The sequence below is a fragment of the Pterocles gutturalis genome, unplaced genomic scaffold (assembly GCF_000699245.1).
Source record: "Pterocles gutturalis isolate BGI_N339 unplaced genomic scaffold, ASM69924v1 scaffold5946, whole genome shotgun sequence".
Taxonomy (NCBI): domain Eukaryota; kingdom Metazoa; phylum Chordata; class Aves; order Pterocliformes; family Pteroclidae; genus Pterocles; species Pterocles gutturalis.
The window spans coordinates 88,494-105,923 of NW_010105581.1; the positions used below are offsets into that span (position 1 = coordinate 88,494).

Genomic DNA, 17,430 nt, shown 5'->3' on the forward strand with positions numbered 1-17,430 from the left:
GGCACAGGAGGTGGCTAGCTCCCCTTGACAGAGGGTCTCCATGTCAAAAGTTTATGCCTACAACTGGTGCTCTGAGCACACAACAGATTTGCTTTGTATGGTAGAAGTCTTTTTGTTCCTACCCTTTGACCCATCAGTGTCCTTCATGGCTTCAAACACTTTGTGTTGTACATTCATCAAAATTCACATTGACTGCAAAGAACATAAATGCAACAAAAACAGGAAAGCCTCCAAATAGTATATTATAGTTTTCTTCTAAATATTCTCCCGTCGTAATCAGAGGTGCGGTGGCTAATTTATAATTTTTCCTTTGAAGGAATCCAGATGAAAGGCCCAGATTGTTCTTCAATTACAAGTTTGCATTGATTATATATATCTTCTAAGCTATCTCCTTGGACAATAGCTGCAGTAAGAAAACATATAAATATTTCTTTTAATTGATATATTCTACAGCATCCAGTTTCAGCAAATCTTCAGTGTACTCATAAATAGTGATGAAATGAGAAGGAATATTAGGACACTGTCATCATGTTGATTATGGAAAAGACACTCAGCAGACAGCAACTAAGTTCAAACCAGTGGCACCGTCCTGTGACAGAGGCCCGTCCCACTGCTTGTAGTGAGATGACTGAGACAGGTTAGTTTAGAGAACGGACAGCTCTATCCCATAGGAGGGCAGCATGGTAGATTCCCACTGTTGCCAATCAAACTTTACATTTCATTTGATTTAGAAGCTACTTCAACAGCGAGACCAGCAAATTTACTGTCTATTCTTTTCCTGACCTAGTTATCATAAGCTCACTCTTGGCTGCAAAAGTTAACTAGATCAGGCCCAAACTGACAGAAGATAAAGCAACTGCAACACCAAGCATGATGTCTATATACTCTTAAATTCCTTGTCCCCTCAGCAGAAATCCGTAAGTGCAGTTCAGGCTGTGCACGCTGTCAGCATGTGGAGGGGCAGCTGGGGACTTCTGAGTGTTATCCACAAATACCAGTAGGGAACTGCCTAAACCCACCCAAAGGAAGCGCTGAGGCCCAGAGCAAGTCTTAAATCTTGCTCTTTTCCATGTCAGGAAGAAGACACCTTTCTCAACCCATTATCTATAGCTTGACCTCTTGCCTTGAGCTAGTGAGGAATACTTTGGTCTGTACAAATGCAGTGATGCAACTTTTTAACGACTTCATTAAAAGCAGTTTTGGGTCAGGGAGGGAATAAAATTAAAGCAAAACTATTCCTTCAGGGCATAAAACTTCAGAGGAGTTGAATGTCTCAACTTCCCTTGAATTTCAGGGAAACAATAGTGTCAAGCTAAAAGTCCTTACTGGGCGCGCTATACTGCGTCTAGGCCAGAGACAGAGCTGATCTAGTTGTTTTGCGATAAAGGACTATACGCTGGGGAAAAAAAATATGTTTTTAATAAAAACATACCTGTAAAATATTCTCCAAATTCTTGTTCTAATTTAATTGCTCGATCATAGGTTTTCTTCGCTTGCTCCTCTGTAAGACGTTTATTCATTTCCCTAGAAACACAGAGGAAGTAATCAAGAAGTTTAGATTCTTAGTAGAAGAGTTTTAGTTCTAAAAAATATGTTCAACTGAATCACAGAGGGACCGAGATCAGTACAAGAATCAAGCAGTGAAATTCTTCCATCAGTTCATGACCAGTTTCAGTATTTTAAATTTAATTTCATTCCTATATAGTACAAAACTACATTTGCAGACTTATTTCCCGTTTCTCTGATAAATGTTTATTTTGGGTTCACGACTACATTCCCAAACAAAATATGAGGCCAGTCCTTTCTGATTAACTATAGAGATTCCCAGTCAAGTGTGTCTTGTAAGATTCTAAACTGTACAGGGTACCAGTAGATGTAAAAACATAGACAGTGCCAGTAACATTCTGTTATTGCCAATGTTTTGTTATTTGGTGGAGCATTTCTGTTTAGATAGAGATGTTATTTAATAACTTTAAGAAATTAGTTGTCTTGCCCATGCACGCTCAGCTTTTGATACCACGATATACTTTCAAAGAATCAACCTTGTACTCAGTCAGTGCCTTACACATACATGCTTGCAGATATTCAAATTAATTAGCAATAATAAATAGAGTTTGCTTCTTCTAGCATTTTCAACAGCACAGATGCATTTTTCTTAGCAAATAGGAAGGCAAGAGAAGGGAGCATCTAATGCCTTACACTGAATCATATGATTAGGTGCTAATGGACTGTATACAGTATGACACGGGTGATGCATGTGGGAAATTATGTGCATGATGGCGCATAAAAAAATGATCTATGAAGTGCACAACAGTATGAACTTGCTACAGCTAACTCCTTCCTGGCTTCTAAAAAACACCCTGTAAGGTGTCCAGGATGCAACAACATATTTCTAGAAATGCCTTAAAGCTGTCTATCTATATAACTAACCGTATAGCTGGGAACACTGCTTACAAAAATCTCCCTGGAAGTACCGATGCAATGCAGAAAGCAGGTTTATAAAATGAAGGACATGAAAGCTTCCTTTGAAGATTTATGAAGTTATTTGCAGATTATATAAATAGGTTTAATATATGCCAATCTGTGTCATGCTGCTAAATTTGTAATACTACTAATTCTATTTATTATTGCTGTCTAACTGAGTTCAGGCAGGATTCTCATCATGCCTAGCTGAACATTTCTTTAGGTAACTGAACGAAAACTATGTTCTGATGTGGGACATACTATTGTAAATTCTTATGCAAACTTAACATTGTCATTTTAAGGACACTCAGCCAAATTGAGTGCTAACAACATCCCCCTCCTTCCAGATCTATTTCTGGTAAATTTCTGAGAAGTCTTCCTCAAGATCTTTGAATATCAGAGGAGAAAATACAAATGAAAATATCAACAAGCATTTAAATAGTAAGTACTTTGAAATAAGTAGAAATCTGTGTTACATTTTCAGGTTGTAGATTTGCCTGGGGTATAAAACTGTGCTAGTTGTTTTCGTGCCTCTGCCCATCCCATGCCTTCAGGAGAGAGGATGGAGAAGGGAGAGGACCATGATGTCCATTTTTCATGATGAATTAAAAGTGCTGTCAAACAGTAGTCCCTTCTAATTTTTTATTTCCTAGACAGGGAATACCAACACAGCTGGTGAATTTAAAATGCTTGCAAAGAGCTGTCCCTCCGGGCACATTTTCCAGAGTTTTCCTCCTCTTCCAGTGAAGAGGTCACCCAGTCAGTCTCCTCATTACTTCCACCTGTCATCCCCCTGATCCCACCACTGTCCTCCTTTTTCTAGAGAGAGAGGCTGACTAAGAAGTACCAACAGGGATGCCTCTGGGATTAAACCTGTGAGGTGGAGTCATGTAGAGGTGGGGAAGGAAGGAGGAAGGAAGGGCAGGATGATGGAACAGTTTTTTTACAGCAATTTGTTTGCCAGGACTGAATTTAATCGAAAGAAGTAGGATCAGGAGACATCCAGCTCAGGACGTGTATTCTGGTTACTTTTACATCCAATAGCCCCTTACAGTCTTGCACTGCTGTGGTCATTAGTGTTAGCAGGGTATTTCCAGAGAACCAGCAATCACCAAGTGCAGGTGCAAACTTAATTTATGCTCCCATCACTCTTCTTGCCTTCACTGTTGGTTGAGTACAAATGAGCATATGTGTAAATGAGAATTAGGCCCTTCAACTTTAAATGCTAATTTTGCTGCAAGTTATATCTGTCTGTTTCTCTGCATCTTCTGATTTGCAATTTTTTGTCTTTTATGGTTTTACTTTGCTATTACACTAACTTTCAACTAATTTATATGAACAGGAGTAATAGTTATGCAGATAAACCTTTGCAAGCATATTTTATGCTGATGTAATTCCTGTAATTTTTGTGTTGTCATAGTTACATACATAAAAAAAGACCAAGTGAATGCAATTAGGCTGTCATAAAAAAGTCCTCTTTCTGTTCCCATAGAGCACTGGTTTACCATGTTAAACTTCTCCATACTAAAATAATAGCTTCTATTGGAAAAGGGTTATATCTGTTAATCTATGCACACCCTACTATTCACTACTGCTTATGTCAGACCCTGAGTGATTTATCTTCATTACTAAGTAAAATAAATTATTTTCACAAGCAAGAGGCTCAGGACTGCGTCATTATTCTCAAGACAATTCTTTAAAAAGAAAGATAGTTTATATTAAAAGAGTTCTCATTTCTGTTAAAAACTAATTTTGATAAGATAGATACACATTAGATAGATTAACTAGATAAAAAGATTACTCGTGGAGAGCAGGCTGTAGGGGGTAAACTAATTTAGAATGCCTGAATTCATTACAATTTTATTCTTTTTTATATGAGTTGTATTGTGTTTCCATAATTTATTTATATAAGTCGTATTACTGCAAAAAATCCCAAATTAGTACTGATATATAAGGACTTCTACTGTCCTGTGAAAGTTTGGATTTCTAATTAAGGCTGTCTTCTACAGGGTATTTGCAGAACAAGGAATTCAAAGTCATATAATGGATTTCACTTTGTTTGTCCCCATCACACTGTCAACACGGAGGCAGGTTTAGATTTGGAGAGTAAAGAATAGTTTACTTTTTATTTATATCAGTAAGGAAAATTCTCCTATCTCTGCATACCTTGTTTTGTCCTAAGTGAAATATTAGCATTGCTTTGGTTTAATAACAGGATGATTGTCATAATAATTTGCATCTCTGTAACACTTTTTGGTCAATTTGTTCAAGGATTTGCTGTTCTTACATAAAATCAATGAAGCCTTTATGTTATTGCCACATTTCTGGTCATCTAATGTATTTTCAGATTAAGGGTCACTTTTATTTAAGTATTTTTTTTTTTTTATTACTTCAGATGCAATGTCAGCATTAACCAAACAATGGAAATGTTTTATCAATGGGAAAACTGTAGGTTAAGATCTATCTTAAAACAATAAATGCAGAAGGCAGGCTATCAGGCCACCCTTCCCCTTCTATACAGCAAGATAATCAGAATATAACTGAATTACAGGGCTGGAAGAAATGTCAACAATTCATCCAACCCAGATGGCTTTGGTCAGGATGGGGCTGTGCAAGTAGCACATACTGCGCATCATCACAGAATCATAGAATCATAGAATGGTTTGAGTTGGAAAGGACCTTAGAGATCACTGAGTTCCAACCCCCCTGCCATGGGCAGGGACACCTCCCACTAGCCCAGATTGCTCAAAGCCTCATCCAGCCTGGCCTTGAACCCCTCCAGGGATGGGGCATCCACAACTTCCCTGGGCAACTTGTTCCAGTATCTCACCACCTCATAGGAAATAATTTTTTTCTAGTATATTGTCTAAATCTGCCCTCTTCCAATTTAATTCCATTACCCATCATCCTGTCACTGCACGCCCTTGTAAAAAGCCCCTCCCCATCTCTCCTGTAGCCCCCTTCAGGTACTGGAAGGCTGCTATAGGGTCTTCCTGGAGCCTTCTCTTCTCCAGGCTGAACAACCCCAACTCTCTCAGCCTGTCCTCATGGGGAGGTGCTCCAGCCCTCTGATCATCTTTGTGGCCTCCTCTGGACCTGCCCCAACAGCTCAACGTCCTTCTTGCGTTGGGAGACCCAGAGCTGGATGCAGTACTCCAGGTGGGGCTGCACAAGAGCAGCGTAGAGGGGCAGAATCACCTCCCTCGACCTGCTGGCCATGCTTCTCTTGATGCATTCCTGTGGAAGGGCCAGGAAGGATGCACGTTTAATCATGGGATGGGACACATTGGCAGACTCCAGCTGTGGGACCCAGTGTTTGTGGGCACACCGTTACCAGAACCAGATATGCATCTGTCACAGGAGGGGGATGCCTACCTACATTTTAGCTGTGTAACGCATGCCTATGGCATCACCTGGTGTTTGCAGAGCCTCTGGTGAGGGGAAGGCACATAATTCAAAATTTCATCCCTATCACAGCAAATTAAGCTGATAATTCTTGCATCCCCATGGAAAACAATTGATCACAATGTATTTTATTCTGAGCTTTACCCAGTATGAAGATCACTACCATATATTCTCAGCATTCTATCCTTGACACTAGGTTACCCCCATTCCTCTTCCACTTCCAGGGTGATGCCCAGAACCAGACGAGCACTACAGCTGAGGCCTCATCCCTACCCAATAAAACAAAATAACTGTTGATTGTGTCCTTACACAACACTGATGTTAATAAAGCCCACAGTGGTGGTTTCCTTTTTTGCAACTGCATTATCCATCCATTCATATTCCTCTGTGATCCATTCCAGCCGCCAGATGCTTTTTTGCAGTGCTATGGCTTAATTATTCACTGCTTGTACCCGCACATTTCATTTTCTCTCCTTTGTCTGTGCTGAATTTCATTTTACTGATTTTACGCTGAATTTTAATCTTGTGCTCCAAAGTGCTTGCCACCTTGCTCAGCCTCAAGTTATTCACAAACTTTACAGAACTACTGCTCAATTCATCATTCAAATAATTAATGAACAAGGGGTCCCAAACGGTGACACAGCTCAGGATATACACTTGAAGGGTTTCTGTCACCCTTCTAGTTTAACAGTGCCATGTTCAATGACTGAGTATGGTTGTGCTCTCTAGTGATTCCCTTAGGACTATAATTCTCTAATTTTATATTTCCCTAATTATTATTGTATTTCCCTAGTCTGCTACTGAGAATGTCCCATGGAGCCAGAATAAAAATCAAGATGCAATGCAATTTATATCCATCTCATGAAAGAAGGAAATAAGACTGATTTGATTTGCTCTTGATGCACATACATTTGCTACCTCTTATAAACTTTTTATCCTCTCAGGTATTATACTTGAGTTGCTTAACTGTTCCATGGATCTCCAGATTTTTCTGAGTATTGAAGTCAGGTTTCCTGGTGACAGTACAAAGTTGATGCCTTCCCTTTCCTTAAATGTTATGCTTGCCCCTCTCCAGTCCTGGGGGCTCTTGCCTATCATCTTACATACCTTCAAGTAGATGAAGAGCTAACTAAGATACACAGAGCAAGTCCAACAGAGCTTTACCCTCTGGTTCACCCATGTGTGCACTGTGACCAGACTGTACACCCCAAGAGCACCCAAGGCTGGATGGGACAAGCCATGCTGCACGAGTCCTTGGTGAACTTGGTGCACAGGTTGGAACAAATCCAACGAGCACTGGTAGGGAGTCCATCATCATCCAGCACGTAAACACATGTGTCCTGGTGTGAAAGGTTCAAAGGCAGCTTTGGCTCGTTCCTTGAGATGCTGAGATACATCGGATGGCAGGCAGAGAGAGCAAGTCTCCACCGTTTGCCCTTCCTCTTATTATTACTGCTTTTAGAAGACAGGCAGAATGCTGACTCAAGACCTGTGTTGTGCCACTTGGAACTGTACCCTGAAAATTAAACGCCTGAAGGAGTTTATACTTACATCAGAGGCTCCCACGATTTAGGCTTAATGAAGATAGCGATGGGATAGAGTTGTGCAACTTGTAGTCGTTTGATAGCGTTTCCTGACACATCGAGTATACAGTGCTTGCCCTGTTGGAAACAGATGAGGATGTGTTCATTTTTTCAGTGTTTGCTGCAGATCAGCCAAAACATTCTGCGATGCTGTTACCCTGGAACCGGGCCATTACTGGCACACCAGAGAAGGGGGACCCCAGAGCACACGCTCTGCTCCTCTGTGCTCTTTCCTTTGCTTTTGTGCTAATATAAAATATATTCTGGAGATAGGGGAACAAAGTTTTTTTATTTTTACTGAGATGAATTTTGCTGGGGGGAAGAGGATTTTCTTCAAAGACGAGGAAAATCAGTTCATAAAAGTAATATGATGTCTACATTCTTGCTGGTTAATTCAGCTCGTGTTTGTGTCAAAGACTCCCTGTGTCACCCCAGGCAAGTAATTTAATCTCTCTGTGCTTCATTCTTTCACCTCTGTGAAAGTGAGATAAGTTTATTTACCTGTCTTATAGAGGGAAGAGGAAAAGCTGTTTTGGGGCATACTTGAAGCACTGTGTTACATCCCTGAATCCATGGCACTACATCCAGGTACAGAAAGTGCCAAGAATGTTGTCATTCGAAATCAGAGACCCCACTTTTGGAGTCATTATAAAGTCTATAAATAGTAGGATGCCATTTAGCAGATGATAGTTTATATTTTTGTCAGAAGAATCATGTCTGAGATACAATGTGGAAATGAAACAGATCATGTTGCATGGGCATTAAAACTAGTGCCAACATACCCTTTCTGCCACGAATCTCACAGACTGGACACTAGTTCCGTATAAATTATCATTGTACTGCCCAGCTTCTATAAATTTGTGCTCTTGGATATCTTTTTCCATTTGCTCTCTTGAAATGACAAAATGATAATCTCTCCCATCCACTTCATAGTCACGCTTTGGTCGTGTGGTATCTGCATCAAAGAAAAAGACAGAAGATCAAGAAGTCTCTAAAAACATTTAATGCAAAAAATGCAGCAATTAAGGTTTGCTCAGTGGGCAGTGCTGCTGTAAGTGGAGGTGCTCTGCATCTGGGAGAGGAACTTTGGCTACTACATTATGTTTTCAACGGAGTTATGACAATAAAGCTGTCTTTGTAAAGTAATTCCTTCTGATGTTTATTTCCAATCAATACTTACAGGCGAACATATCATTAGGATTTACCAGAATTCCACTTTTTTCAAAAACCAGATTTTTTGCACACAAACCCCAGATACAAAATGCATTCCAGATTGTAAATCTAATCCTATTACAGGGACAAAATGAATCACAATCTCATCAATTTAATTTAGCCTTAATGATAAGGCTGATTCTGATCTCATCTCTAGCGTTTGGAAGCTGGTGTATTTGCAGAGACAACAGTTTAAAATGAAGTAAGACTTCAATCGGGGTCTGAAATAAACACTCAGCAAGCTCTAATGATCCAAGATCATTGGAGCATCACACTGCTTCATTCATGGTCCAATATTGCTTTCAAATTAGACAGTCTAGATCTCACACAAATAACTGATGCTGCAAAATTAAGTCGAAACATTTTACATTTTACCAGTGTTTCAAACTTTTATCTTATTTAAGAAACTACAGATTAACTGATGAGTAAATTGAGTTAGTGGCTAGATGACTACCTCTTTTAAAAAGTGCTACTGCTTTTGAGACAATTCTTGTGAGCAATTCTTTCCAGACCTTCACAATCTGTTTTCGTTTGTTCCTTTCCCCTTTTTTTTTCCAATGGGCAAATGGCTTTTGAGAAACTCAACTGCAGATAGTTCATGGATGCTGCTTTCACAGCAATTCACTTAATGTATAGCACCAAGGGATACGGCTCACTCAGCTGCAGAACAAAGAGTAAAATCATACTTACGTGGTACGCATGACCCAAACTTATCAGGGAATTCAGATATCAAATCATCGTTGATCCGATCTTTCATAGGGCCCAGAATAATAACCGGCCTGGTGTAATTAACTGAACAACAAAAAGAAAGGCACATTTTGATGATCTTATTGGCAATGACAGTAAATCTTCCCAAAGATGCACTAACCAGAGTTGTTGCCTTTATGTACGAAGTGAAAACTTAGCTGTACATTTTATTGATCAATAATTTATTTATTGATATGGATGAGGAACATGGAATGAGTACCACTCATTTTGCAGAGCTCTGTGATGATGCATGCACATGTAGTCATGTATATGCATTTGCTATTGCTCAAAAAGGTCATGGCCAAATGCTTGCTGATATGAACTCTCTCGTGGGGCATGGAAAGGAGATTGTAAAATTTTCTCCTCTCGGTGGGTGCGCTCCCATTTTTTGTTTACCTTTCCATAGGTTGATATTCCATGGTTAGAGACACATATCTCATGAGAAGGAAAATCATAAAGGCTTCTCATGTAACGATATTGCAGTAAATCTATAAAATCTGCATCAATATTTTGTAGCCTGATTAATGTATTTATTAGTAAGGCCATGAGAGCATACAGGGGAGAGCCCTGATAACCTTAGGAAGTGGGGGTTACCAAGGGAGACCCTGAAATAATTTGTTTTGTATGTGATAGATCAAGTGGCCAAGAAAAAGGAGCCACAGAATCTGGGGCTGGTGCAGCAAGGCTTATTGCTCTGCCGGCCCCCAAAATGTGACATGAAAAAGATGAGGAACAGTGACAGAAAAGCAGATGAAACTTACTTTCCTGTCTTGTGACAGGTTCATAAGAAAGGATGCAGTCTTCTTGGCCTCCTGATGAGAGAAGAAAGAGAAGAGATTGAAGCTGATAAGCAACACGTCGAGTACTAAAGCTTGATAAAATGCTTCACATAGACAGACCGGCTTCAACACTTCTCTCTGCTAATGCTCTCACCTGAACCATTCCAAAGTCCCTCAGAACTTTAAAGTGTGGAGATCACTTTTTTCCTTCCCCTCCTTCCCCTGCCATGTTTTTTGATTATCTTTGCTGAAACTGGGCTTTTTCAATGATGGGCAATAAGGCTTCCTTTATTGATTTGATAGCAAGGCTGTTTACAAGGATAGTGCATAAATTTAAGACACAATTTTTTGCTTGTCCGATTGTTAAAGCCTTAACATGCTGCTGCAGGGCAGATCCACAGGCTACCTAAACTGAGCAATTTTTATCCTCAGAATATATACATTTTGGTTGATTGTCCTTCTGTGCATAACCTCCAATGTCTAGTTTATTCACAGCCTGACACCTAGCTATGAGCTATTTTCCAACCCTTATCCTTTCCCTGAACACAATCTCACAGCATCATATTTTATGCACTTATCCTCCCTCCACTCCTGTTAGGACAGTGCTGTTTCCTCACGGTGACATTTGGGGAACTAAAGCAGAGAAATTTTCAGTGAGAAACAAGTGGCACTACATGGACCATGACTTGGGTGCAGCCCTGATGCGTCGCTGTCCTCTCCTCTATGAGAGAGCAAGAGGAGAGAGGGGAGGATGCTTCAACCTGCTGCATGAATAATTACTGCACATTTCTCTTTCTGGGTCACTGTCACATACTCGGTACCACATAAGGGCTCTGGCAGGTTCTAAATATGACTTTGTCTTAGCAAAGTTTAAAATTAAGATTTTATTTTTACACACTTCAGACCTTGTCTCTGAGAAGATCCACAGATGGGATTTTGCAGCTAATTTAGATACTACAGAAGAAAGAGTGCCATAAGGCGCAGCAGGGCTTTATAAAATAGACAGGGTTGCCTTCGTTTCATCTGCTTGCACGCATGTGAGCCCATGTTACGTTGTGCTGGTGGGCTCCTGACAATTGAAAGTGTGCATGTACAGGGGAAAAGTGCTGCCTGACACCTGATGGATGACATCAGTAGGATCTAGAAGGGGCTTACATCTCACCCTGAAGTAATCTGACTGCTGTCTGAGTCCCTCTTGAGGCTCCATTAACTATATTGACAGGATTTGTATTGGGTGCAATGCCTAGCTCCCAAATAGGTTTAAAACCTTTTGTGGTTTAGTCTTAAACTGAGTCCCACCCCATGTATCTAATACGTTGATAGATATTTTTTTTTTGATATGTTATTTAGGCAGCTAAGAGAAATGTGTAAAAAAGCCTTTCAAGTAAAAAGAGTTATCTAATATATTGATAGATATTTTTTTTTGATATGTTATTTAGGCAGCTAAGAGAAATGTGTAAAAAAGCCTTTCAAGTAAAAAGAGTGTTGTAATTAAGGACGATGACACAAAAAGCAAATTAAAAACTGTACTGATGTGTTAGAAAAGAGGGAATGACACCAAAAGCAAATTAAAACTGTACTGATGTGTTAGAAAAGAGGGCCAACTCCAACCTAGCAACAGTGCTGAAGCAGCAAAGGAGCAAACATAATTTTTAATCAAAGGAAGAGATTAGAGAGCTTTTGAGGGCAAGGCAACGTAACATATGAGGAGTGTGGATAATGGATTTTCTTCTCTATTTGCAAATGTTTGCTACTGTAATCACTTTGGTTTTTTGCAAAGTTAAAAACCTAGAATTATTGTTACACTGGGTTTCATACATCAGGTTTATTATTTTCCCTTAAGTTTCTCTGGGAATTTTGGGACTGATTTAAAACTTAGGATGTCCCATTCCCCTGGAGATGAAACAATTCACTCACCAGGCTGGACAAGAATGCTCCTGCACTGCTTGCCCTCCAACCTCCAGGAGTCGAGGTGATGCTTTTCAACAGCCTGAGAAAGTCAGTCTTGGGATGGGTAATGAAGCCATCTTGTACTAAGCACATGGAGGGGAGTGTGTTGTATGAGTACAACTGTAAGCTTGAAAATACTAGTTTCAATGGAATACAGATCTGCACCAGGGGATTCATTTCAGCTAATTTCAAAAACCTGTATCATGAGTGCTTATGTCTGAGCTAGTCCCTAGGTACCTTCTAGAGTCTATGGGTGACTACAAATAGTCAAGTGCTTATTCTAAGACATGAGTCATCTGACCTATTTTAGATGTGTACTTTGGGATGAGGGAGAAAATCAGAAGGATGGGTTTGTCTCCATTGGCCCATAACAGCATTTAAAAAGCAAGGTCAAAGGCAGACATCTGCATTTAAATGCTAGAATCCCATGGAAGTGACAATGACAAGAACAACTGAAGGAAAGTAGCCAATAAAAGAAGCGTGACCAGCAGGTTGAGGGAAGGAAATTTAGCCAATAAAAGAAGCGTGACCAGCAGGTTGAGGGAGGTGATGCTCCCCCTCTACTCTGCTCTCATGAGACCCCACCTGGAGTATTGCATCCAGGTGTGGGTCCTCAGCACAGGAAGGACATGGACCTGTTGGAACAAGTCCAGAGGAGGGCCATGAAGATGACCAGAGGGCTGGAACACCTCTCCTGTGAGGACAGGCTGAGAGAGTTGGGGTTGTTCAGCCTGGAGAAGAGAAGGTTCTGGGGGGACCTTATAGCAGCCTTCCAGTGCTGAAAGGGGGCTACATGAGAGATGGGGAGCGCTCTTGATCAGCGAGTGGAGTGATACGATAAGGGGTAATGGTTTTAAGCTGAAAGAGGGTAGATTTAGACTAGATATTAGGAATTTTTTTTTTTTCTCTGAGGGTAGTGAGGCAGTGGCCCAGGTTGCCCAGAGAAGCTGTGGATGCCCCATCCCTGGAGGGGTTCAAGGCCAGGCTGGATGAGGCTTTGAGCAACCTGGGCTAGTGGGAGGTGTCCCTGCCCATGGCAGGGGGGGTTGGAACTCAATGATCTTGAAGGTCCTTTCCAACCCAAACCATTCTATGATTCTGTGATTCTATGGTTCTATAATTCTATTATATTGTTTAAAAATGTCTCTGTGGTGCTAATATTTAGCTTTGGCATGGACTTATAACCAGCACAAATAAGCCACCACAGATTTCACCTTCTGTTTTGCCCACTCTCTGGAAGATATGCCCACATGCTAAAGCTGTTGTTACATCTGTGCTCTCAGTAGGGTAAGGGCTACGGAGACAAATGAGCTTGCTGTGTCACAAGAAGTCATTTGAAACTGTGGCCATGCTGAAGACAAAATAAAAACTCCAGCCCACTCAAACTGTGCTGAAACTTAAGCCATTGGAAAAGGTTGCAGCAAGTAAGGAGAAACTTTGAGTCTGACTGTGGTACACAGGAGCTTAAAGATAGACATCTTCCTGAATGCAGACTCTTCAGAGCTGAGTTTCAGACTCACATGGGGTGTGAGCATGGAGGAAAGCTGCACCACTTCCACTACTTTACTTTTCTGGAAAAGGACTCATGAAGCTCAAGTTTCCATGTGAATAAAGTCCTTCTAAGTACTGTCCAGACAAAATCCTATAAGTCCCTCAGAGGCTAATAAGCATGTTAACTGTACCAGATAATATTCCTCAATGATCTCTGCTCAGTCAGTACTGCACAGTTTTGAAGTAGTCCATAAAGTATTGAGTATAATGAAGAGGTCTAGAATCAGTCAATAATTGGATTGCTATAACCTTGTGATGGCTTTGAGGTGTGAGACACAGTGTGAAATTCAGAAAAAAAATCTTATCTTTTGACTAAGCCTCATTTACCACCCACATTAATGGCTTAATTAGCACAGGTTAGCTATATTGATCTTGGAAAATTCTTTGTGAATTTAACAGACAAAACAAAAAGAGAAAAAAGAAAAAGCCTTTTCTGTAGAATTTTGGCATGATCCCTTGTTCTTCAGTAAAATTCCACAAAGTCAAAAGGAGAAGAAAGAAGATGAAGAAAGAGAAGAAAGAAAAAGGAAGCTTTCCTAAATCAAATATTCTTATGAGTAAAATTATTGGATGGCTTTCACTTTCCCAGGATCACTATGGCTCTGGTTCCCTCTGTTCTTGGTTTGCCTGTTGGCGAGTTCTTGTGCTCAGGAAGAGAAGAGTAACCTGGAGTATTTTACAACTTACCGCCTCTACAAGCTGGACTGAGAGGTTTTGTGTGGTCAGATGACTTTCATAAGGACTACTAATTTCAACTTTTTAAAAGATTTACAAATTAATTTTATTTTTGAGCCCTTGCCTGAATTTTGTTACTCATCTGGATCTAAAACCAAAGAAGGCTTGTAGCCATCCATTTTGGTTTTGGGCTAAAGTATAGATTACCTGAGCTGGACTTGCAAGATCTTGGAGAAATCAATTTCTTGTTTTGTTTCATCTGCACAGACTGCACTGAATAGTCAATATCCTAACCTCTGTCTCAAAATCCCCTTCCTGGACCTCTATTTATGTAAGTAAACACATGACTTTTGGAAATATGTTGATAGCTGTGAAAGGCTGGAAATCCAATACATAAAAAGATTATCAGTAGTTTGAGGAGGAACTTATGGATGAAAAGTTGTCTATAGGCACTTGGTGTTTAAGATCAATATGGCTTGTGAGGGCACAAAATGAGGCTTCAATACTTGTGCCAATTTGAGTGTGCCTGAATAATATAGTAATGCTTGGGGAGTGTAAGGGCCAATGTAAGTGTCATAATTAATCAGTGGCCTAACATAATAATCAGGATTCCTTTAGCCTTGTTCTGAGTCTTCAAATCTCATTACAAGAGTGACTTTCTGACTTGCTGACAGAGGGCAAAAATTTTTGTTTCTAACAATTTTCCTTATTTTTAACTTTTAGTCATGTATTGCCTCTTTAGGTAATTGGTGCAATTACAACCAGTTATGCAATGAGGCTAAACAGATGTGGTAATGTGTGTGCAATTTTGATGACAGCTGTAAAAACCTTTACTGAACTGTGTGTAAGAGCATTACCACACATACGCAGGAGACTTTACTGAACTGCATGTAAGAGCATTACCACACATACGCAGGAGAGAGACTTGAAATTCATGGCCATTATGAAAAAAATCATGTCTCACAAAATAAAAACTGATGAGTCCACAGTAAAAAATATGCTCTTACAAGCTTGGCTTGAAAAAGGAATCAGAAGATTTTAAGTTACAGATCTCAAAATAAACTTTCAATCATGGTTTGATTGTCTGGTTCAGGGATAAGTCAAAGTTGGCTGTATGTATCCTTATCGCAGCAAGAGCAACTTTCTGCTAGTCCAAGACTTTACATACCACTCTGCAAACTTGGTTTTACTGCTGAGAACAGGTGCAAGTCAACTAACATGGTTATAGCCTTACGTTAGCACGGCCAATATGACGCAGTAGCAGATGTGTGGCAGCTCGGCCCCTTTTAGATCAGGCCAACATTTATTCCTGCCTCAAAAATACTTTCCCGTTTTTTCTAAAGGGTCAGATTCTTCTGTCAAATATATTTGTGGTTTCCCTTGAAGTTAATGGAGGTGAAGGTTATTTGTTCAGGCCAACATTTGTTCCTGGCTCAAAAATACTTTCCAATTTTTTTATACAGGATCAGATTCTTCTGTCAAATATATTTGTGCTTTCTCTTGAAGTTAATGGAGGTGAAGGTTATTTGTTGGGACAAAGAAAATCCCACTGTTGGCTCCAGCTCTTTTGTTCATTACAAACCCAGTGTTGAGAGCACTGGCAGAAGAAATCAGGTTTAGTACCTGCACCAGCCTTGTCACTAAGAAGTGGTCAAAGAATTTTCTCTTGAGACCACACAGGAGGCCTTTCAATTATATTATTATTTTGAAATAAAAAGCAAGTGACTTCTGTAGAGAAGTTGATTTTTTAACCCCCAGGCCCAAGACATGAGCAATATTTCAGCCGGATACTCAAATTTTTAAGCACTATAGTTTTCTAAATAAATATGAATGCATCAGAATGTCTCCTAGAAAAAGCCCAGTCAATTTGTAACCCCTCTATTAAATACTGTCCAGGGCACAGCCTGGACAGCTCTCAGAAGCCTTCAACATCACCTTGTGTAGTTGTACTGCTGGTTTGGAATGGTTCTGGGAATGATTAAGTAGTACAGGTTTCAACACTAATTACTTTTCACTAAATGCTCATCATGAGAAGCAAAAGTTAGAACAAACATATTAAAGCAATTGCCAGAGACCCACTAGAAAAAATGCAGAACACTTCACTCTGGACTCCAGCTGGCCTGGTTTTATAGGGACAAATATAAATGTCTGCAGGAGAACAGGTGGCACTTGCCAGGCATTTCCTTCTACTGCCCAAGGTGTGAATTGCTGATTTCCCACAATTCAGAAAGCAGGGGGGCAAGCAACCCGTTTCTTCCTGCTCATTTGCTTGGGAAACAGAAGATAAAATGGGCACTGGGACAGGGTCACAACCCCATGCAAAATCCTTGAGCTCTCCAGCAGTTTCCTATTTGCTCCCCATGAATTCTTCCACTTAACTTTTTTTTTTTCTTTTTTATTCCTGTTCTTAGATGAGTTTGCAAGTCAATACACATACTTCTCAAAATGGCACTACATCGCACTGAAGAACAGCTTTGCACCTTGGCTGGCTTCAAATGGAGTTAAAACAAACTTGGTTCTGTGGCAGTGACTGACGTTGGGCCTCATTCCCAGATCCCCAGAGGCAAACAAGAAGAGCAGAAATAACTGCACTCTGTCTTGTTCTACCAGGAATGAGCTCTACCCCAAGCACTTACTATTTTTTTTCCTTTCTTTAGGAATAAATAAATTAGAAGGCAGTGAGGAATATGTCTTTAGGAAATGCTTGAGTAGGTCTGATAATTACTCTTCCCACGTGATGGGCTTCTACTGTGCAGCATCCTCTCTCAACAGTCCTGCAAGGTCAGAACCCCAGTGAAACAGGACAACTTCTTCATGGCAGGCCTCATCTCACTTATCTCCATGCCCTTACAATTTGTTGACTGCTCTCACTGTCTGCTTCTCACTCTCCTCTGTCTGATTCTTCTCTGCTCCTGAGTATTTTTCTAGGGGCGAGTTGCTATGAGCCATGTGATGGGACATACTCCTGGCATAGGGTAGCCTGGAGATCCAGAGAGTAACCAGCAGGCTCAGGAGGGCTTTAAGTCCCCACAGGAGATATGCTGATATACCATGGCCATGTAGTA

At 40.3% G+C, this 17,430-nt stretch overlaps 1 protein-coding gene across 2 annotated transcripts in view; it reads right to left on the reverse strand.

Moving 5' to 3' along the window:
- Positions 1–296: 296 nt before the first annotated feature.
- The window catches only part of LOC104471938 (disks large homolog 2), a 92,638-nt gene continuing 75,504 nt past the window's right edge, over positions 297–17,430 (reverse strand). For both annotated transcript variants that reach the window (XM_010087453.1, XM_010087454.1), the window contains 6 exons: positions 10,172–10,222; positions 9,354–9,455; positions 8,234–8,406; positions 7,420–7,529; positions 1,433–1,524; positions 297–403 (listed from right to left, as the gene is read on the reverse strand). In XM_010087453.1, coding sequence (XP_010085755.1) covers positions 297–403; positions 1,433–1,524; positions 7,420–7,529; positions 8,234–8,406; positions 9,354–9,455; positions 10,172–10,222 — 635 coding nt within the window. The remainder of the gene's footprint in view (positions 404–1,432; positions 1,525–7,419; positions 7,530–8,233; positions 8,407–9,353; positions 9,456–10,171; positions 10,223–17,430) is intronic.